This window comes from Eleginops maclovinus, chromosome 8, assembly GCF_036324505.1.
Source record: "Eleginops maclovinus isolate JMC-PN-2008 ecotype Puerto Natales chromosome 8, JC_Emac_rtc_rv5, whole genome shotgun sequence".
In the NCBI taxonomy this organism is placed as follows: Eukaryota; Metazoa; Chordata; class Actinopteri; order Perciformes; family Eleginopidae; genus Eleginops; species Eleginops maclovinus.
This window is the reverse complement of record NC_086356.1, coordinates 3280862-3305212: the sequence shown is the minus strand read 5'-3', so window position 1 is coordinate 3305212 and position 24351 is coordinate 3280862. Positions and strand designations below refer to the sequence as shown.

At 40.5% G+C, this 24351-nt stretch overlaps 1 protein-coding gene across 1 annotated transcript in view; it reads right to left on the bottom strand.

Moving 5' to 3' along the window:
- tcf4 (transcription factor 4) overlaps positions 1–24351 on the bottom strand; it is a 178543-nt gene that overhangs the window by 62829 nt on the left and 91363 nt on the right. Inside the window, exons 9-10 of the mRNA XM_063890231.1 lie at positions 15955–16081; positions 14229–14278 (exon numbers count right to left, since the gene is read on the bottom strand). Coding sequence (XP_063746301.1) covers positions 14229–14278; positions 15955–16081 — 177 coding nt within the window. The remainder of the gene's footprint in view (positions 1–14228; positions 14279–15954; positions 16082–24351) is intronic.

The window sequence follows — 24351 nt, the reverse complement described above, 5'->3', positions numbered from 1 at the left end:
TGTGTGTGTGTGTGTGTGTGTTTGTGTGTGTGCGCAAGAATGTGTATGTGCCTGGCATCCATCAGAACCACAGCTTGCTGAAAAAACAGTAAGCACAGTGCAGAGGGAGAGAGAGAGGGGGAGAGAGAGGGGGAGAGAGCGAGAGAGGGAGAGCGCTGCTGCACGCTAATTATGTATGCATGATTTAATCTGCAACTCAATAATATGCAAATATATTCATATGTTAGTTTCTTAATTAAAAATGCAAAGCAGCCCTTATGGTGATTTTTCTGTGATTTTCTTTTCAGCCTAACAAACGGAACATTTTCAGAAATTCAACAAATTGGAGGAAAGCGCTGCCGTGGGGGAACAAATAAAAACTTCCTTTCTGAGCTTCCTGTAAAGCGGGTGTAAAGGAGGAGCTGGGATGGGGGGGGGGGACTTGTTGAATGAAGGAGGCATACTTTGTAATGCCACCTTACGGATATTTTGAAGACCATCCTGCTTTACGAGACGTTTAGGAAGTTAGCTTTAAGGCAAGTCATGTGGGAGTTAGCGCAATAGCCAGTTTCCAACTAGTAGAAAGCGTTCATGAAGCCAAACAAACACATCTGTAATTGTGACTTCTCATTCATGCTAAGCTAGCACTGGCACGTTTCTTGGTTGAACCACTTTTTGAACTTTGGGCCCTAACTTTACTACGGTTTGAGAAAGCACTATTAATAATTACACTTTTCCCCAGCGATATTTCCCCTAGTGTCACAAGACATAAGGACTCATTCAATACAGAGTTTGCATATTCCAGGTGTTTGGACGTTGGCACCTCCAGACAGAGGAAGCAGATCAATCGATGGGCAGCTTGGCCAACTATGATCTTGCTTATATAACCAGCTACAAGTTACTGAAACCTTCTGACACTAAAAGTCCTTTTTCAGACGGTGAGATCTGTGTCACAGCCTACATCTGCGACAAAAGTGTCAAAATGTTAAGTTTCCTTCAAGTAACATCTTCGCTAACACATTTGGCTGATGCTTAATATGTCTTTCAGCTGTGTAAATATCTCACCAGTCAACAAAAGCTAAATAAATGGGTTAAATTACATTTTGGAAACAGGAAATATGTTCCATTTCTTATCAGTGGGACAGCCCGTAAGTGTCGCTTCTAATTATAGAGCATCTTCACCGTTGGTTTCACAGTGGGAGGAGGGACAACGCAACACGTTTTTGGACCATTATTGGATGCATTCATTTAGCTAATCCAAGTTCTAGGCCAAAATAAGAGTGTTGTTGTTGTAAGAAACATAGTGTTCTATTCCAATGAGAATAACAAAGAAATATGTCCCTGTAAAATAACAGTTCATTTTACGGTATGTTTCCGTCAAATGACTTTACAGCGTAATACCGTAAAAGAGAAATACAGTGTAGATAAAAGAAAAATTGTATTGCCTTCAGTTTATCAGTGAAGGCAAAGAGACAGGTGGTTATGATGCTATACATGATAGCCTTCAACAATATGCTAATCAAAATAACTGTATGAAGTAGGCCAAATGTAAGGGTAGGAGTTAGAGATAATGTATGCTAGTTAGCTTTGCTGCTCCTGGTGTGGTGAACGTACCAACAACAGCACAGAGATTAGGAATGGAGTTTGTGACTGACTGATTATGAACGCACACTACATTTTCCCAGATCAGAAAGTTAAGATCAGCTCAGTCGACTCCTTGAGGAGGAGGACTGCAGCGGTCAACAGCAGAACCTGACTTCAGTTTCCCAGGCCTGACTCTGTGAGCGCCCCGCTGTGTTCCTGCTGAGCGCTTCATTCAGCGCGGAGCAACCTGCCGCTGAGAGAAAGGCTCGCTCAGCGCTTTGTGTTCAGGTGTACTTTACACAGAGCGTGCTCAGAATGAGAACAATGATTCAAGATGAGGCTAATCCACACGACAGGATGTGTGTGTGTGTGTGTGTGTTTGAAATTCAGATGACTTAGTCTTTGTTACAGCCGAAACTCTTCATTTTGAAACTTCTTTCTCAAGTTCAAATTTGTTCCTTAACTTTGCGCTTTTACTCAAATTTTTGAACGGCTGTTTAATTATTTGTCCACTTTTTTCTCTTCCATCTTTATTTCTTCTGTAAGTTCTGAAAGTAATTTCAGAGACTTTATGATTCTGGTTTGATGCTTCAGTCCATATTTAGAGCATATGCTCACAGATACAGTCCAACTCATGCATCACATAAGGATTGATGTAGAAAAAACGTCACTTAAAATTGTTGTTTTTGCTTAAAGACTCATAAATTCAGCAACTTCTTGATAAGTGCTGATAAATATCTGTCACATTTTGTGTCAAATTCATTTTTCCTTGTGAGAAAACTGTGTTGACAGCTTGTCAAGTTAAACTCACACAGCATATTAGCTGTCAGCGAGCACTGCTATCAAACACTACTTGGTGTTGCAATTAAAGACCGACTGGCATCTGACACTTAAAATTAAACGTCAAAAAATGGTAAATCAAAGAATAATTTCATCATTTCTTGACTTATTCCTGCCAATACCTAGTGGTCCTGGCTAGCTATAACACCCTGATACTCAGAAAAATGAATATTAAAAATGATTTTACTCCGAAAGTGAAACTACAGCGGGGAGAAAGTCCTGAGCATAATTGTGTCGGAGTTTTTTTGAAGCCAACTATGTCAAACACTTACATTAGTTTGTCACCACAAATGAAGGCTGATTATTGTGTGTGTGTGTGTGTGTGTGTGTGTGTGTGTGTGTGTGTGTGTGTGTGTGTGTGTGTGTGTGTGTGTTTGTGTGTGTGTGTGATATCATGTGATATTTCTCGTAGCCTTGGAGCGAATCAGAGAGCCGCTCTCCACTGCCTGTTATTACAGCCAAATGTTTGGGCTCAGGAATGCACCAGGGAACTTTCACATCTGCAGCAGGCATTTGTGTGTGTGTGTGTGTGTGTGTGTGTGTGTGTGTGTGTGTGTGTGTGTGTGTGTGTGTGTGTGTGTGTGTGTGTGTGTGTGTGTGTGTGTGTGTGTGTGTGTGAAAGGTCTTTGCAGAAGCCAAATGTCCTCACAAGGACAGAAAGGCAACAGGCTGAGGTTATGTCATTACAAGAAACCTTCGAAGATATGAGGAAGTTGTGGAAGTGGAAGAAAATCAACTTCAAAAGCAAAGGCTAGAGGTTTGTTTTCATAACTGAGCAACTTTGCAAGAGCCATGTGTCCAGACCATTTCCTTGCCTTTGGTGGTGAGGAAGTTTGCTATGATTTATCATCAGTATAAACAGAAACCGATAAGTGCCCTACGATAAGCCAGAAGAGATCAAGACAGAATAATAATTAATAGATAGCAATCCAACATCCGCCAACAGGGCAGAAGCTAAAAGGCTACTGTACACATGTCGAGGATGACCTTGTCCACCTTTTATCTCTCATCTTAATGCTTTATATCTTACTAGACTTTAAGCACTTTGAATTGCCTTGTGTTGATATCTGACGTTCCGATATTTGGAAAAACGTCCAATTCAATCGAAAGCTACAAAACACTTGCGGGTTATACGTTTGTCGATTTAAGTCCTTATTCAAAGTAAAATATACCTCTATTTTCAGAAAATTAGGGTTTATGTGGTTTAAACATACAGCTCTGCCAGTCATTATTCCTATTACCCAATAGTCTGACAAATGGGCTTTAAGTCCAATTGGAATTTCTTTTGACTATTGGGATTCTGGAATAATTGGCAGTCAGAACAAAGACACAGCGCAGTAGTAAGTTTAAGTCACAGAAACCGTCTTTGCAACCCATTATCTGAAAAATGTCCTTTTATGACTCTAAATGGCATTCCATGATATGTTTTTATCCAACGCATGCCTAAACCTAAATAGGGAACAAGTACCAAACAATCAGAGCAAATAACCACCGTCCGATATCATTAAGAGGGCAACAAAAGCTAGCATAATGTTAGCAAAGCAGGAAACTAGCCAACAGGACACAAAGCTAACACAGTGTTAGCAAGGTATGCTACTTCAGTCAGACATCAGCTACTTATTAGCTTTCACACAATTAACACTGTTAGCAACAATCACTCCTTGCCCTGTCAGCTACAAATGTGACACTAGAAAACATGTAAACCAAAGTCGATAAACTCTCCTGAAGCGTAACAAGTACATATAATCGTTTATTTTCTCTGCTAAGTTTTGTGTACATCTAAATATGTAGCATTGAATAAGGACTTTTGGAAGAAGTCAAAATCCTTAGCAGATGCATCAATACCAAATTAAATATCTTACGTAACATTGTGTTTTGTGTAGGCTTCATTATGTAAAAACAAAAGTTGTATTGGATAAAAGGCACGAACACATGCCTGCAAACACTCATACACATTACCCGGTGCCTGATTCAATTAGTACGTTTCCCATCTGACACAAAATGGCGGCTTAATGCACCGTGTGTGACATTTAGGGGCCGGGAGCCAAGCAAATGGGATAGATTATAGACCCACACACACACACTTTCGTAAAGACAGGGTTTTAATTATGTCATGTGATACAAAACTAGAAGTCCAAAATCAAACTGACATCATATTGACCCCTGAAATATTGAATTGACCAAATCGGAATCAAGTATTCAACTAAGCCATGTTATACATTCAATTAAAAGGCCAATGACAGTATGGTGCCGTTAGTTAAAGTCACAGTCCATACTTTTACTATTCTAGCAAGAAAACAAATCAAATGAGACATTTAGTTTTTCACTGTTGTTCTCTCTCTCACCCCTCCCTCACTGTAGTCTCTCTCTCATTTCATCTTCTGCCAAGGCCCGGTGCAATACTGCTAATTTGAGAAGCATACTCACACACACACACATACACACACCATTTTCAGCACCGCTTAACAAACAAGGAGGTCACTGTGTGTTTTTATGTATGTCAAATTGTGTGGACATAGTGACTTCATCTATGAGGGTTTTTTAACACACACAGACACGCACGCACACGCACACGCACACACGCACACGCACACGCACACACACACACACACACACACACACACACACACACACACACACACTTCTCTTTTGTTAGATATAGATTTTCTAAAAATGACTGACTACCAGCCTCCCACAGCCGGTTATACCATCAATAGCTAATAAGGCTGAGTGTGTGCCTGGTCCTGTCTGTGGCTCCTGTGCGGTACCTGGGAACGCCTGAAGGGGCCAGTATGGCTCACCGAAACCGCCTACCAGCAGCCCCCTCAAAACCCCCCAGACCTCCTCCACCCACGGCCCCACCGAGGACCGCCGGCTCTCCTACTGTGCCTTCTGCAAGACCTGGCTTAATTTAATTAACGCTGCCGACTTTAAACAAAACCACATCTGAGCTGAGGACAGAGAGGGGGGAAAGGGAGGGAGGGAGGGAGGGAGGAAATATCCGGAGATGGGAGCAGATCAGATCGCCCCGGTCAGATCGCTGACAGGACTTCATCGGTTCAGGGTCTGAACATGCTTTTTTTGGGGTCTGCTTTAACTATAACTTTGTTGGCTGTCAGGTTACCTGGTTCTGCTGCTGGTAGGACTTCTCTGGTTTGAAACTCAGTTACTAAATGATGTGTTCAGGTAGAAATGGGATTTTGAGATCTATTTGCATTTAGAGTTTGTGGTCACGGCAGGTTAGTCTTTGGTCGAACAAGTTTCTACTTCAAAATATTGATTTCTCTGTTTCATATGATCTATGCTTTACAGGATTGAGATATTATGTTGAATAGAGGTTGTTGTACATGTGCTTTGTTTAGGATTTTTTTCTGAAGTAACCAAAGAAGCATGTAATCCTGACATTGTTAAAGGAAATGAATCATACAATTAACTCTTCATATGTCACAATTTAGACACTTCTACACTCTAATCACTAATCCTCCTGTAACAGTGTATTTGAACCAGATCTGCTTAAGTTTTCTCTTATTAAAAATAAAGGAAATGCAGAATTTGGAGCTTCAATACAGTAAATTAATCACAACATTAACATTATTCTTTCTCATGATAAGGGTTATACTCAACACGTAATAAAAAAGCAAATTCACATTTTTTTGAAAGAGTGAAAATATCAGAATTTAAGATTTAATAGGAAATATTGTTCTGTTTTGAATAAGGCATTACCAGTGAGTTAATATATTATATTAAATTGGATGCATTTTCAATTAAAAATACATTTAAAAAACAACAAAATACATACAATAAAACACAAGAGTATTAAGTCCAATATTTGTATAACACAACTGGATAAATTAAAATGTTAAATGTCTGATGATCAATGTTACACACACAGGATCCACAAAGCTGTAAAATATAAACTATCTTAAGTGTGTTTTAGTAATATTTAATTTGTTATCATCTCCACAAACGCTTCCTGGGTTAAATCTGTCAGTTTAAAAAAAGAGTGTTGGGTTAAAAATGGAAAGAAAATGGAATAAAAATCATTAAAGATGCTTAGTCTGATTTGTATATCATTTTATTTCCATTTCCTCTAATAGCTGCCTTTCCCTGGTTTCATTATATCCATGTTTGGAGCTAATCTTGATAAATATGGGTGTGTGTTTATTTGTTCTTTATTCAGTCAGCATTAGCAAAGCTCTGAAGACTAGCTGGAGACTCAGCCTGAACAACAAATTAACCAAAACAATCATATCTAAAGATAAAACGCTGTTATCCTCCCAACACCAACAAAGGAAAACAGGAGCGAGACGGCACTCTGCAACCTGCTAATGTTAGCAACTGAGGCCTAATTTCCTTTTGATTACAACGACATCCCACGCTCTCCTCTCAAGTGACGTTTAATTGTTTCTCAAAGTAAATCATCAAGTCAGCAAAGTAAATTTGACAAACAACAATAACAAACTTGCAGCGCGGGGAGACGGTAAGGAAGGGGAGGAGGGAAAAAAATGAATGAATTAAAAAGAATAAGACCCGTCGCCTGCAGTGGATCCAACACAGAGGCAGACAGGACTTTTTGCCTTAAATGAAGTGTTCACGAGCAAGAATAAAGAGGTTAAGCAAGTGGAAAAAGTACTTAAAATTCATAAGAAATGCAATGCAAATGTAATGCAAATAAAATAAACCAGAACAATTACCGTGCCTGTTTCTTAATTTGAGATTTACAGACAACATTAAACATCATAAACAAGTCCAACCCTTCAAATTTAGCACAATCAAATCCAAGATCCAATTAAGTCATCCAATTAAGTTAAGTTAGACAATGAAACGTAATGAAGTTTTATGTCAAAAACAACTGAAGAAAAGCTTAAAATGACACTTTAACGTCTCTGAATCCATCCGGAAAAGATGGAATTAACTGAGCAACTCAAATCAATAGAGTAGCTCTTAAAATGCCAGCAAAAACTAATACTTTTTTTTTTTTAAATCTCCCAAAATAAAGAGCCACTAACTGCCGATGAACACAAATTTAAAAGTCAAATTTCGATATTTTTGGTCGCTAATGAAATTGATGCGCTGCGTTTATATTTGTAATGCTGCCCCTAGTGGCCACAGGAAGATTATGCAGCTATACCATAACTCAAGTGCCAGAAAAACCTCATGTACATGTAAACAGGTTTTGCTTTTTAATTTATGGCATTAAGTCCAATCTCTCACTCTATTGAAGTCACCAAAAACACTTTTACATTTTTACTGGATTTCCAGAGAGTGGGTGGGATTTTTAGCTTGAGGCCACATTTCGTGCAACATGACAGAACAACAGTGCTGGTTTTAATATTACTTTTGACAAATGGATAAAAACTAGCCACTATATTGAGGACTGTGTGTGTGTGTGTGTGTGTGTGTGTGTGTGTGTGTGTGTGTGTGTGTGTGTGTGTGTGTGTGTATGTTGGTGTGTGTGTGTGAGTGTGAGTCCATTGGCCTTGACAGTGCTTCAATCCTGCTACTGCGAGTTCGTCCGAACCATGCTTTGGTTGATTGGATTTTTTTTAAGAACGAAGGAGGATAAACCCTGTTTACAAAAATTCCTGCACATCTAATGCAAGCACAACACACACACACACACACACACACTTCTTCGTGTGTGTGTGTGTGTGTGTGTGTGTGTGTGTGTACTGTTTACCAATGGTCAATTTTTCACAAAGTAAAACTTATTTTTGGCGTCTTTGTGTTGCCGTAGAACCACACACAATTATGAACACATACAAGCAGGCATCCAGGCTAACACACACACACACAGACACACACACACACACACACACACACACACACACACAGCCCAGCTTGCACCTGCTCTTAGTACAAACACAGCTTCACGAGGAATGCCTCAGTGTGTGTGTGTGTAAGATGGAGTGTGAGTAAGATAGAGTGTGTGTGTGTCATTCCATGTCTCCAGTTGCATTCTGTATAAAACTTCACAGAGTGTTAGCTCATCAGTTATAAGATAATATTACTTTATTGGTTCCACCCTTTCTGTTCCTTCTTTACCTCTTTCTCCTCTACATCTATATTTGATCATATTTCTCTCATAAATCTGTTCCTCTGCGGTCTTCAGATCGTCATGTGTGAGTGTAGTTGTGTCTAAAGCCATGCAATGTCAGCAACACACTATGTGAATACTCATTTATGAAAGAGGACAAAGCTCAGATCGTGTATTTTTCAATTCTGTGAGGTTTTGTAACTAGCTGCTTTTATGTCCAACACAACACACATCCTGTATTTTTAAATAACACCCTGTTCGTCAAATGACAGATCCTATAATTAATAATACCCATGCAAATTGAAAAGGTGCTTCCCATGTACTACAATGTGAAAAAGAATAATCTGAAAGTATACTATTTGAAAGAAATGAGAAGAACATGTTCTGCGAGACCTGGACCGAACATTACATTAAAAAGGGATGTATATGTTCTGTAAATGGGTAATGCTTGAGATAAATAAGGATGTACAAACTCTATATTTAGAATAAACCTAAAAAAAAGACTATGGTTAATATTTAAATCAAAAGGAAGAGGCGTCAAATGGAGCAGAGAAAAGCTGAACTTGAAGTGAAGGTATTTTATGTCCAACAGTATCACAGTAAGGTCCAGATATATGGATCAGACATCCAATCACTGAATTGCTGTCATTCACTTGGAACTACATTTTATTCTTCATTTTATCTGAATGAAATATATAAAATATGTGGAGATAAATACATAAATAAATACAAATAATAATAAAATAAATACTTACAGTAAAAGATAATACAAATGTTTGCACAAAAGAGACGCAAAAAAGACGACGACATGAGCTCTGTCGGCTGCTGAGAGCCGGAATAAAACACACATTTCAGCCTCAGCGACGCTGCTGTTGGCAGCAGGCTTGGAGGCCGGACCATCCGGGGGAAAAAAACAGAAAAACATTTCAGCAGCAGAGCAGGAATCTCTGAGCAGACACACACTCTTTATGGAACTGATCTGAGCAGCTGACAGGGTTACAGGATCAATCCCCAACATCTCATCTCATATGCCTCTTTCTTCTACAGTTTAGAGCAGCAACACGAGACAACAAAAACTGCATCATCGCAGGATTCATGCTTTCTATTGGTCCTAAACACGACCATTATCAAACACCACTGTAACCATTCTGCACACAGACACACCAGTTCAGCAATATAGAAAAGGATAATATGCTGCACAGGCTTATCATGGCATGTATAACTGATATAGGAATAGGATGTGAAAGCCTTTCCAAATGGAGAGGATGAAAGGTGCCAACCTCCTGTCACTTCCTCAACCAAGCACCGAACCTGGGGGGGGCACAGCCTCTCCGTTACTGCCCCCTCCCCCCTGGAACTTAGTCCCCAAACACATCCGTTAACTGCACCAATCAGAAATCAACCTTTTCAGAACTGATTTAAATCTGTAATTAATGAAGTGTGTAGTTTGAATTCTGTTTTTCTGAATCTTTCTCTGTAAAGTGTCTTTGAGTTTCCAGAAAACGCTCTATGAATAAAACACATCATTATTATTATTGTTATTATTATTGTTTCTGGGATCATTCTGAACTCCCATACTCAAAAATGCATGGTCAATATTGTTTTGGAGGAATGTGGTTTTGTATTAATGTGTTTGTTTGTTTGTTTGTTTGTTTGTTTTGAATGGATAGATGATGGATAGTAGCGTCAAACAAACAAGGGGATTCATAACTTGGAAGCTGGCAAAAGACCTACATTGACTTTATAGGAGGTACGTCGGTGAAATCAATAGCTTAACAAATATACTTATTTTAAGCCAAACAATGATCTTTTTAACAAACCTAAGGAAGCAGTCTTGTTCATTTGTTTTTAATTACAACATTAGTAACGTGTTTGAAACGGCAACAGCAACACGAGAGAATACGTTTGCATTGAGATGTAAGTAAGAAGTTGAGTTGCATGATAACAACTAAGAGTTAAGAAGAATTAAGAGTCTTAGTGCTGTCAAAAACAATAACGTTTGCAACAAAATCAGTCATTTTTCACTCATTTAAAGCTTGTTTTATTGCGGATGGTTTGCAAAGTTTCCCACCATGCCTAATGTCAACCTGCACCATCACAACGTCCATTAGCAACCAGCCTTTCCTGTTTGCACTGGAGGCACACGTACATTACTAGACAATAATCAAAAACATCAAGGACAGTTGATACATCTCTTTTGTTGACAAAGCAAAGCTTAGCAAATTTAAGCTAAAAGATTGGAGCCAAACCCCAAACCAATCCTGAAGAACACCTGTGATGCTCTTTCAAAATAAAAGCCACACCTCGAAGCTAGAGCTGAAAGTGACAGAAGCTGCTCGGCAAAGACAATTATCAAGTGGTAAACCTGAAGCTCTTGGTACAGTTTCTGCTCTCTCTAACAACTGATACTCTTGCCAACAAGTAAGCAGAAAGTGCTTCTGAATTTATTTCCCCGCAGTTGAACCATCTCTCCATTTCACAGGCAGCGAGTTGTCTCCTCGCCCCGGCTCTCTTGATGTGAGCGGGAGTCGGCAGGCAGGATTACTCACATCACAGGGGTGGAAACTGAGCGGGTTAGAGCAGAGAGAGAGAGACGGCTCGCAGCGCCGCAGACATGAAGGCAAGGCGAGCCGATCCGAGAGCTGCATCACATGACCGTCGACACAAGACGTCGCAGTGAGTCGGTCATGTTTTTGTGCAGCATGGAAGTCATAGGGAGGTGGTCGAGAGGTTACTAGAAGTACAGAGTTTAGGACAGACTGGTGTCCACATCCTGTTTCCCATTGATAGTACCACTGGTTAACCTGTGAATAATGGTTTAAAGGGGCCCTTTCAAACTCATCTTCAGGCTTCATATTGGTATATAGAGCCTCTACTGTGTCTCCATGCTTTGATGTTCAGAAAGCTCTTTATGTTCCTCATACTGCCTGTGCTGCAGCACCTCTGTTCACCCTCTGTCTGAAACCAGAGCCCAGTCTGCTCTGATTGGTTAGCTGGCCGGCTCTGTTGTGATTGGTCAACCGCTTAGAGATATCCCGACCCTTAACCTCTCACGTACAATGTGTCGGAGCGCTAGCAAGTAGAAGCGTGAGAGTTACATAGTGATGTCACTGTGTTACGGAAGCAAACAAAAGCAGCCCAATGAAGGAGGGGAGGAACTTTGGGGTTGAGCACCCCTCAGAAATGACGGTGAGTGCTGCAGAAATACTAAACACACAGTATTTTGTCTTAGATTTAACTTTGTGTGTTTTATTTTCAAATTGCCATTATTGGTGCACAGCGGGGATCTGCATCCACGATCTATTTTGAATCAGGAATTACATCTCAATCGAGTCCTGAGAAAACATATTGTGAGAAACCTAAAGATTCACACCCTTAATTGCTAATGGTTAGTCACAGAAATGTCCGTCTCTGGATTGCAGATTCTCCTTGTGAATGAATATTAAAATACACCACAGTCCTGATGACATCACGTCTCTCTCCTCCACTGCAAGCGTCTCATTCGTCCTCTTCAGAAAACAACACCGACCACTCCAACAAAACCGCGCTACCTCCCGGCTTTGTCCTTAAAAAAAAAAACACTTTTCCTTTCCTCTCCTTGTTTCTCTCTTCTTTCCTCTGTCCTCCCCACCCTCCCCTCCCATCCTCCCCCAGGCTGATGCAGACACGGGGAGGTGGAGGAAAGAGAGGAGGAAGCGCGGACAAAGCGGGCCGAGGCCACAGAAAGGCGGACTCCTGCCGAGCCAAAGAAGCGGCTGACATGGCGCACATTCAGCCATCGTTAACGGGAGATTAATGAGGTCAGAAACAGGGAAAAAAACTCTCCACTTGTGAAGCACCTCAAAGTCAAAATAAGAAATACATCTGATGAGAACTACAGCTGCAACTACAGACACATTTTAGATATTTGGTTCATTTTCAGGGCATATTCACATCACACATGTGAGACGGCAACCAAATATATTCTATTTGCAATGAATTGAACAACAGCAAGATGGATATTGGACATTTTCCAGGTTTGAATGACAAATGAAATTTTCTCAAGTAACCAATAGAAATACTCATTTTAGCAAAAACACTAGCTCAAAATAAGGTTGTAAATAGGAGTTCAAATCTAAAGTAAAGCATTTCCACCCCCAAAAAAATGTATAAATACACATAACCTCAACCAACATTGATTTAATTAAATATATAAGGTTGGTTTAAAGCAATAATATGAAGTTGAACCAACTCAATATTAGTCTGTCAAATCTGTTGACAGAACTACATAGATTTTCAGTCAACGTTTCAGTATTTTCAGTGTACCAATAAAAGCCTTTAACAGTGCTATGGTGTATAATTATAACAAATTGAACTCCAAGAGGTGAAACAAAGCCTTAAATGAAAATACAAATGACCGTCAGTAAGCGTTCTTTTGCTTAATCTCCTTCTGATTCAAACACAGCCGAGCTCCCGGCCTCCGAACGACAGCTGGGGTCAACTCACAACGCAAACACTGACGCTATTGTCATGTGTTCTGATCAGAGACTTCTCTAAGATCCTGCACACAAAATGCATCTTGACTGAGGGATGATCCGTTCAGAGCTAAAGGTATCATTTAGTCTTTCATATGTGAGCAAGACGTGATACGAAATGTCCATCGTGTGCCTTCAAAGGTGTGGACACAGATTCAGTTTACAGCGAAATAAAACGGAGACAAACACATAAAGGAGAATCGGTTAGAAGCACATGTTGGGTATTTGGTAGTGAAGGACTTTTCTGCATTTCTTCTGTTATTTGGTGAACAGATGTCCCTGTTTCTTCCACCTTGAAGGGACTACATTCAGTTTAATATTCCAGACAACCAACCAGCAGCTTATTGAAAAAGGAAAGGGTCTCAATCCAGAAGGCCAAAAATAAATAACTGGGTTATCACGATTTTTCTTCAAAAACAGCTCGTTCCAGCAACATGTAACAAATGGTTTATTACACATCACCATATAATGTATGATGTCCTTCTTAAAACAGGAACTCCTCTTGTAGGGGGGCTGTTTTATATTTAAAAAATGGAATTAAAATACTAAAATATTCTATTATAAAATAAACTAAATGTGCAAATATTAAATGAGTTCGACACACATTTAGTTAATTGTGCATATACTGATTATAATAGCTAGATGTGTGAAGATCAAATCTAAATGAGAGTTTTTGTTTTACTTTTTATATGTATTTTTTAAGTATTATGAAAACCTTCTCCATTTTTTTCTAACAACAGAAACAGACAACAAAGAACCAACAGCTGTTTACGTTCAGCTCCAGCAGCAGGATCAGCTTCATCTCCACAAATTCACACAACAGCTTTTCTTCTTCTTCTTCTTTGCTTCAAAACTGAAAAATAAAAACCTCCAACCAGCAGCCGAGCATTTCGACTGCTGAGTTTCACACATAGATCCAACCTAATGTGTAATGAATCAATCCATGACTCACATTTTGATAGTCGTATGTTGTTAATCCCTAAGAGAAGAAGGGAGAATTCAATTTAACCTCAATTTCTTTACCTTAAGAACAAAACGTTCCTTTTTTCTTTTTTGAATACCCCCAAAAATCCAACCCCGATGACAAAAAGCCCACAGCTGTTTGTGTCCACCAAACCTGGCAACGTGTGCATCTTTCGCACAAAACCAGCTCAGCGATTCCAAACATCCAGGAGCATCAGCAGCCCCTTTTTTTAATTCCTGACACACACTTGAAGCAGCGATAATAGAGCAGAAATAATAAAAAAAAGAGAGAGAGACATCTTATCACTTACTGAGGACGGCAAACCGGGGGGAACCTTCCGCACTTTTTTCGGGTGAACCTCTGCAGGAGAAACAAAACAATACATGAGGGGTTGAGGAGGCCAAGAGGCTTTTTATTTCTCTTTAAAAGGGGAGCTTCTGGTTTCATTTGTCTGGAATTTAATCATCGATCACCCGGAGAGGAAAGAGCGAGGCCACTTTTCCCACCGCCGTCGATACATTTATAAAGAGAGCTTTCACTGCAAACATGCGCGACACAATAAGATGCAGAAAATAAAAAAAGACGGGACACAAAAAAGACGGGGTTGATTTTTTTCTCTCTGTGGTGCGATAAAAGGAAGGAGGGCAGCTTTTGACATGTTTATATTATTTTTCAGGGTTCCTCTCAAGGGGAGCGAGGGAGCGGTCTATTAACTGGGAAGGTGAGACTTTGATGGAGAAATGAAAGGCTGCTTTTTTATTTTGGGGAAATTGGCCCAGTGTGTGTGTGTGTGTGTGTCCTCCCAAGGCTAGCGCTACCAAGGCTACACCACGTCCACTATTGTGCTGCTTTTTTAAAAGACTCCCGTGTATTATTTTTTTTTTTTTGCTTAAAGTCCCCTTTGAAAACACACAGGGACAAACAGGATGGTCACACACACTCACAATGCTCAGCCTTCTGAACAGAAAACACACTGTGCTGTGCTGTGATCTGGGTTGAGCTCAGGTTAAAATGTTTCAAAAGGTCACTGAGAAAAGTTTTAGTTTGGAAGCAGAAGTGTTAATTAAGGCTGACAATTATATTTACTCTCAAGTTTAATAATTATAATACTGGAAATGATTAAAGGGATATGACCACATTCTAAAATTAAATAAAAAAGGACAGACATTTAGAGAATTTCATCTGCGTAATAATATAAGTAAGGGATGTAGTTTACGATGTTTCAGGAATTTGTATGAATACAAAGGTGTGTGCATCTTTGAAAACAACACAAAAAAGTCTGTTCACCATCAGCTGGTTGTTATTTTTTAAGGAAATGGTACTTTATAAGTGTAGATTCTCCTAAAAAATCGGGAAACTAAATATAATTTAGTTTGTATTTTTTCAATTTTGCAAAATAGAATGTGTTTTTGTGGTGCAATATATTTTATTTCTGTCTATAAAGTGTCTAAATCAACTCTAAATTCCCATTTTGATGCCAAAGACACATGTTCATTGGGCTCACCTTTAATAAAGTCTATTATAGCAGCGCATAAAAACCTGCATAAACAATATAGATGAATACATTTAACTGAAGTTTTGAATTTTGAGGATTTATTGGACGACACAAATTAATTTAAAGCATTGGGATGTTTCTAACACTAGGTCTATTACCTTTATTTCAACTGACCATAAAGATAAATGTACACCTACATTAAGACAGTCCCAAAAACCCATTCATAAAGCGAGATTTTTTTGCAGGATTGTTAAATAAAAGTGCATTTATTATTTAACAATGACATTTAAAAACCGGGTAAGATAAGAATATTTACTGTGTTGTTTTTAAATATCCAATTATTTAGTTTCTTTAAACGTATATTATTGGGAAAACACAACAGTCTTTTGTGACCTTGTCATTTTTGGGGTAAAAATGTGTCCACAAAATGTCCAGAAAGCCTGACTCTTCCTCTCAAAGGAGAAAACAGTTCAATGGTGTCACTGTTCACTGTGTGAGGGTATGGCGTCTACATAAAGAGAGTGTGTCAGCGGCGTCTCACCCATGGTGTCCATAGGCAACGTTCTCCTCCGCGGGTTGGAGCCGTAGTGCTGGTAGTACTGCCCGGCCGGCTTGGTGGGCGACGTCGCGCCGGGACTCCCCAAACCCATCTCTCCACCCAGTACCGACTGGTCGAGAGACATCGGAGGGACAGAGACAAAAAACATTGTTAATTTAGTGGTAAGAGCAAAAAGGATATCATTTTGAGCCGATGAACTGTTGAGTTTGACTCCAATAGGCCAAAGATAAATCCAATCCAATGGCTAATAAATGATTCAATGTATAAATCCAATGAAGGGAAACCAACACTGCTCTACTGTCATTGTTTGTAAATTTCCTTTACCTATATTGCTCAATTTCATGAGGTTGCTGCTGTCAATCACAGGGAAACCAGAATAAAATACACTTGGAAAGAACCTATGGCACTAATATATATCGGCTGCTAAAACAGTATTGAAACCAAACGAGACCAAGATGATTCTACAGCCTGTTGAGAACCAGCATGTTCCTGGTTTCACAAGAACGTCGGGACGAAAATATTTGGAATTATCCGAAAGGAAAGTCCGCTCTGAAGTCTGTAGTTTGGAAGCCCGTTGGAAAGTTGTCAGCAGTGTTGTGTGGAAAGTCTGACGTACCAACAAAGTCTGACAAGGAAATATTGATCGCTCCGCAATGTTGCCACCACGAACTGGAAGGAAGATAGAACATTGGACCCAGCACAGAAAGGAAGCTTGAATGTTGAAGATAATTTGGGATGTTTGAAGAGAGGATATTGGAACAATCGTAGCAACTACCAAGAATAGTTTCCAGAGTTTGAAATGTTACAGAGAAGTGGAAACTGATCAGTAGAGTTGTAGAACATCAGTGTCCAACATAAGACACTACTGTACGTGATGTGTGAAGTGGATAATGCCAGTATAAAGAATACTGACACTGAAACCAGTGAGTGTCCGTAAGGTTGCAGAATAATTGTTGACAGAAAATGTTGCCTAATGCTATGATGTAGAGGACAGTCAGGGTATGGTCTTTTGATTGGACATTACAAAATATCGAAGAATGGCAGAGCATCAATTAACATTTTCTTTCATGGTCAATTATGTTGTGGATTGGTTGGTCAATAAAATGGCAGAAGGTGAACAAATATGGTTTCCAATGTTGCCTAAAACCCCATATGCCTTGTTCAATTGTCTTTTTTTATAAGATATTCAATTTAGAAGCGAAGAAACCAGAAAATATACACATTACAAAACTGGAATTAGCTCATTTTGACTTGAAAATAAAATATAATAATAATAATTATTATTATTTAATAACTGGGTAATAAATAATTGATTGATCTTTTAAAATCAACAGTACATTTGGAAGTCCATGGCATTTCAGTACAAAATGAAATACGTTTCCTTGTGAAGGAAATTTATTTTGTATTTAATATTTAGAATTTCACTTTTTACTCAAAATTCAACCAAACTTTTTTTTTTTCTCAACTCATAAAAAGATGGATACTTTAGTCTTTGTTAGATCGATAGAAAGATAGATAGACAATTCAAACCAGAAAGACAAATGAATGAATGATAACACACTGCCCCTATGGATCTGATTTTGAAGCTGTCTAACTCCTGGAACGCAGCCTATCTCGAGCTCAGTGATACCGTTAAAGAACCCGCGGTGTGTGATGGTATTTACCTCCGTGAGAGCGACCTCATGCTGCTCAGCGTGGAGACGTTCATCTCACAGCTCAGAGTCTAACTTCTCCTCTCTGCCGCTTCCTCCCTCCTCTAACTGTGACTCTGTTTACGGCTCAAACTTAGCAAACCGCTCACACATTGTCCTGTTAATTAAGTTCAATGATTTGCCGGCAACAAGTGGCGTCTGGGCCGCCGCGGAGTGAAGAGAAGGCGAGAATAAAAGACGGAGAGAAGGATGGAGGAGAGTTCTTTTTTTCTAAAGAGGCACAAAAGTTAGCGAGAAGAGACCCCCCACCCCCCCACCCCTTCTCCCACCTTCTCCTTTAAATAGACCCCACCGCTACTCTGTTAGATTTTTTTCCCAGCTTTCTCGTTAAGTAATTAGTGTGCAGTGTATTTAAAGCAGAGGGTGGAGGAGTGTGTATGCTGGGGGGGGTGGGGAGGGATGTTTTTTTGGGCTAATCTGAATTCTGATCAGCGCGTCCGTCCTCTCCGCGGCTGAAAACAAGAGTTAGCTTGGCACTGCCGGGCCAAGGAAGGCTTTTCTCATGCTAAACAGGGCCTAAGTAGGCCAATTACAGGGCCAGCCTCGGTCTCAGAGCCATTCTCCGGCTTAAAACAAAAGGGCCCTTGTCTTAAATAAAGTCAGTCACACACACACACACACATACACACAGAGGGAGAGGGAGTCAGACACAAAGGCACACACACAATCACACACCGATTCAGTCATGCTGTCCGTGTGTGTTTCAGTGTGTGTGTGTGTGTGTGTGTGTGTGTGTGTGTCATCGAGGGTAAAAGGGGGTTCCCACTAAAACAAAAAGGGTCTCAGTGATTGTGGCGCTTTTCTTTCTTTGTTTTTTCTTCTCGTACTCGAACACCGAGCCAGGACGGGCGAGACCGGTCGCCCCGGCAACTACACGAGCTGGAGGAGGGACAGAATGACCGTCTGTCTGTCTGTCTGTCTGTCTGTCTGTCTGTCTGTCTGTCTGTCAAATTCCCTTCTCTACACACTGTTCAATGTACAATATTGTCATTTTGAAAACCCAAATTGAGGTGTTGGGGCGGCAGGAGTTGACCCCGTACAGACTTGGCTTGGGAACCAGAAGGGTCGCCAGTTCGAGTGTGGACTGGTACTTGGAGAGTTTCCAGTATACCAGTTTGCAGCTGCTTTTACTGTGAAATAGAGGGATTCACAGGTCCAAAGCTAGATGAACCAGGCATGCATAACTTACTTTAAGAGGCATTGGAAAAGGTTGATACAAAGTTCATGATAAAGGGTTTTGGACAAATATAAAAATGCACTGATGTTTCCATCAAGGTCAAACTGCTAGCATAGCTTAAATCAGCAACTACTTTGCATCCAATATGAATTTCACTTCATTTTAGTTCGACCAATCAGCTGTTGTACGTGCAAGGGCAGACAAATTATTGTGCCTGACTCCCTGGACTGCATAGATCTCAAAGATATTATATCTGTTGAGATAATCATCAAGTTCACTTCTCCTTAAACTGCCTCGCGCTACATTATCTATCTCTGTGACACACACGCACACACACACACACACACACACACACACACACACACACACGTCTGTTTCTCACAGCGCTGACTGGGCTCCGGTACCCAGCTGCTCACAGAGACGATATTAACTAAGATAGATTACCAGAGAGAAAGAGAGACGGGGAAGTAGCCAAGGTCTCGTATGTTAAAAACGGATGGAAAGAGGAAGAGGAAGAAAGAGAGGGATAAACACGTACAAACCAAGAAAGAAACAGAATCGGATTAGAGAAGAACAGGAAGTCTAAAGACTACAGACATGCAGTGAGAAGGAATAAGAGAAATGACTGGAGCATTGTGTGGGAGAGCATAGCAAAGCACACAACTCCAAAAAGTACTATGAACAATCGTCTGTAAGTCAGACACAAAATATCAATAAGAGACATTATGGTGTGTTGTTAGGTTCACTTATCAACTTTGGACAGAGTCAAGCTCGTCCCCATTGTCTCCAGTCTTTATGCTAAGCTAGGCTAACCACATCATCTCTCCAGCTTTGTCCAACACACAGGACGTGTATCTTTGGTGTAACATTTCAAATTGTTTCAGTATTATCTTTATAGTTTTCACGTAAAGGGGGCCATATTATGCTTTTGGAGACTTCCCTTTCCTGGAGTGTGTTACATTTTAGTGCATGTGAATGGTCTGAAAAGGCTGACATATCAAAGTATGTCTCCCACACACTCACTCCCTGACATCACTATGTAACACTTGCGCTTCCATTGGCAAGCGTACCCACACATTGTACATGATAGGCTAAGGGACTTCTCTAAGTGGTTGACCAATCACAACAGAGCTGGCCAGCTAACCAATCAGAGCAGACTGGGCTCTGGTTTCAGACAGAGGGTGAAAAGAGGTGTTGCAGCACAGACAGTGTGAGAAGAATAAAGAGCTTTCTGAACATTAAACATGGAGACATCTGAAGAGACACTTGAAACCTGAAGATGAGCAGAATAGGGCCCCTTTAAAATCAACAGAAGGTTATTATACCCAGAACATCATCTCTCTCTTTTCCTCTCCCATTCTGTTCTCCCTTTCTCTCTTCCTGTGCTACTCAGCCCTGTGTCCTCATGTGACTGAAAAAGCAAACGCTCAGATGTCATCAATTTCCACCATCGCAACTATGAGAGACCGAGACAGAGAGAGAGAGAGAGGGGGAGAGAGACAGAGGCAGGAAGAAGTCATTAATTACCAGGAAGTGCTGGCGAGGCAGCGGCGCACCTGTACACCAGCTTTGCTCCAGCTGACACACACACATGTGCACACACCCCACGCACCAACACACACTCCTGAGGGAGCGCGGCCCTGAGGCTGAGACCAGAAAGAGCAGAGCCAGCGGAGACAACTAAATAGGAATGGCCTCACGGCGCCAGACGCCTGTAACTACACATCAGACTTCACATTTTATACACATCCACGGCTCAATCTAATAAATCAACTGATATTCTAAGCCCAAATAGACATGACAAAGCTCTGGACGAGGTACCGTACGATACACTTATTTGACCTCGTAAGGAAATTAGTTTTGGAGTCCGTCCTGCAGTTCCACAAAAGCAATAATGATGCTACTGCAATGGGTAAATTCACATAAATGGGCTTCCATACAGACGGTACAAATGTTAGACACAGTTGAAAATATAACTCATTACCAAGGTTGGATTCTTCTATTCTATTCTATGAACCTCCATCCGGTCGACTCGTGTGAATCCACATGAATCTTGTTAGGTATTATTGTAAGAGCATAGTAATTATTAATACTATACTTTTGTAAACGATGGTCTGGTAATAAGAGGTAATAATAAAGGAAGTATTAAAGCTCCTTTTGTTTCATGTAGAGAATTCTAACAGCTCTCATCATGGCTGTACGTCCGGGTAACTCCATTAGGAAGCTTCATAAGCAAAAAACGACTAATCTACCTAGCAACCATTTGCTAACTGACCCCTGATCACGTCACATTGTCTTACCGCCCTAAACCTGCCCGTTGCATTTATGTGTGTTTTAAATCTTGGAGACATTAACACTACAAATGCATGCGCACGTGGACTGTAGGTAAAGCACGTTTATCTTCTGAAGGAAGGTCTGGTGCCCTACATTTTAATAATATACAAAAAAAAGCAAGAAAAAAAAGACATCGATGTGAAAACACAACATAATCAGTAAGCTTTTTCAAAGATGGGGACTATAATTTCTATCGTGTGTTTTCATGCCATCTGCTGAATATAAAAAGGATGAAAGGGCCTTTTAGAAGGACATTAACTGCAGGATAAATGAATAAATGTGTGTTTCTCCTTTATGTTGGTGGTGGACTGCCTCATGGTGACTGTGATTGTGTCCTGATGGGAAATAGTTTGAACATCTTTTAAACATAATATTGCTAAATAATGCCAAACAAAACAACTTTTTTACGACAGAATCCTGAATTATTTAATCTGTATAACAAGTACAAGTTCTGTCCCTGAGGGCAAGGCACACTAAGGGTCACGGCCGGTTAATACCTAAATATTTAATAAGACTGTAAGTGCTTTCTCTATTGTTTCAATGACAACGATACCTCATCAAAGTATCCCCGCAATTAGAACGGGGAGGGGGTGGAGTAGCAGTTAAGAGGGAGGAGATGGAGAAAGGTAGGATATAAGACTGGGAAGACAAGTATGTAGGATACGAAGTAGGTTACGAGAAGAGAATAGAACATAGGGCCATAGGGGAGGAAGGGAAAGGAGGAAAGAGAAGGAGGAAGGGAAAGGAAATAGGAAAGGAAGGAGGCAGAAGGTGGTATGAAGAATGGAAGTTGGGTGGTTAAACAGGAAACAGCTAAAGTAGAACAGATGACAGAGACGGACAGATGAATAAGAGGCAAATTGGTTAGGTAATGAACTGATCGAGTGGAGAAAAGGACACTTGAATAAGGAGGGAAAGCAAGGAATTAAAGGAAGGAGGAAAAAGGTTGAAAGGTAAAAAGTAGGAGAAAGCTGTTATTGAGGGATGAAGGATGGGAAAAAAGTTAAAAAGAAGAACAGGAAGTACGTTGAAAATAAAGGAAGTAATGGAACAAAAGTATCCCCGCTGTTCTACCATAAACTAGCATTGCCCCCTCCAAATATTCTGAAATGTTTTCTCTACAACAATGTTATTCGAACCTGACAAGCAACCAGAGCTTCACCAGTCAGTCTTAAAGCCAGACAGCAAGGAGGGTGTTCCGCATACAGACATAAAACAGCAACAACATCCAAGGTTAACCCGGCAGAATGCTACAACAAACGAGCCTGTTAGTTTCAGGAAGACTTCTCCCAAAGGGACGTAATCAACGCTTCAAAGTTTTCCGCACAAAACTGGCGGCGTACGAGACAGGCTGCCTCGTGCGGTGGCGTGCATTCTCAGGACCTTGGATTTTCAGTGACTTCTGGAAGGTCTATCAGGTTAGAATTTCCATCAAAGACCAATGTTCAAACCACCATGAGATCCAAGTTAACGATTACCTGACATCACAGATCAAAACTGACAGGCCAATCATGTTGCAGAACTGCAATGACATCACAAACACACAATGAAAATGGACATTAACATCAACGCTGGAGAAACAGCTGGTGTGCGCATGTGTGTGTGTGTTTGCTCTTATCTGTCCCTGAGCTTTTTTCCCGCGCTGACATCCTTCTAAACAGACACACATTTCCACAACACACACACACACACACACCAGTGGCATTCCAAGCAGCGAGGGATCCACTTGCCAATGACAACTTCCTCCATCTTCTAACCGTTCCCCACACACACACACACAAGAAGCAGTTCAAAGCATTTCTCCTTAATTAGCACTCAACGCTTGGCTTGACAAATAAATAGCGATCATTTAAGAACACTAAGAGAGGAATCAGACAGCACATTACACCTCACAATATCTGGCAGCTTCCTGCACGCAATTAGAACGGAGGGGGGGAGTGAAGGATGATGAGGGGAGTAGCAGTTAAGAGGGAGGAGACGGAAAAAGGTAGGAAGGATGGATATAAGACTGGGAAGACAAGTATGTAGGATACGAAGGTGAAGAGAAGAGGATAGAACACGGGGGAGTGAGGGAGGAAAGAGAAGGAGGAAGGGGAAGGAAATAGGAGGTGGTATGAAGGATAGAAGTGGGGGAAGTAAGGAACAAAAGTAGGACAAAAACAGGGACAGAAAGATGAAGGAGAAGCACATTGGTTAGGAAAGAGCTGATAAAGAAGGGAAAAGGGAACTTGAAAAAAGGAGGATAAGGCAAGGAAGTAAAGGAAGGAGGAAAATGGATAAGGTTTGGGGAAGAAGGACGAGAAATAATGATAAAAGTAAAAAAAGAAGAGGAAGAAGAGGAAGGAGTGAATAGGAAATGAAGGACGGTAGACATGAACGAGAGAAGAAGAGAGACATGAAGAGAAAAGTAGGGAGGAAAGGAAAGGGGGTAGGGAAGGATACTTAAGCTCAAAAGGACGGGACATTATAATGACGGAAGTAGGAAGGAGAAGTCAAGGAAGAGGCAAAGAGGAAATGAGTGTAAGAGAAGGATAAGAAGAGGACGATAAAGGGAATGAACGTTAAAGCATTAGGAAGCAGGAAAGGAAATAAGAAGGACTGATGGAGAGAAAGAAAAAGGAAAGGGGAAGAATGGAGGGGAGACAGGAAGTGAATGAATGATAGATGGAGAGACAGGTTTATATTTAGAGATGAAAAGAGAATGAGGAATAAGCCTTCCTGCGGGGGCCATCTTGAACCGATCTCTCCCATCAGTCCCAGCTGCCTTCACTTTGTAGTCGGGCAGATATTGAAGTCATTAGAAGCAGGAACAAACATACAGGAGTGTAGGGAAATAAATCTCATAGATTAATACACATCTGTCCTTGTTTGGGTTGACCCTCTCTGCTCCCTTAAATCGTCTCCGGCTGCAGCTGTTTTCAGAGAAGGAGCTATAAGAAGCCACGGTTACTCTTCCTGCTCAAAAACAATTAATGCAGTTTCATTTTAAATATTTGTGGTCGTTTAGGAAGACATCGGGGTCGGATAATCTTGTAATCCTTTTGAATAAAATCTCGGAAAGTCGGTTCCTTTACTTCTATATTCTACAACCATTGAGAAAGAAGGGATTAAAGCCCCGGAAAACAGATACCAATCTAAGAATTCTTCAAAAATAAA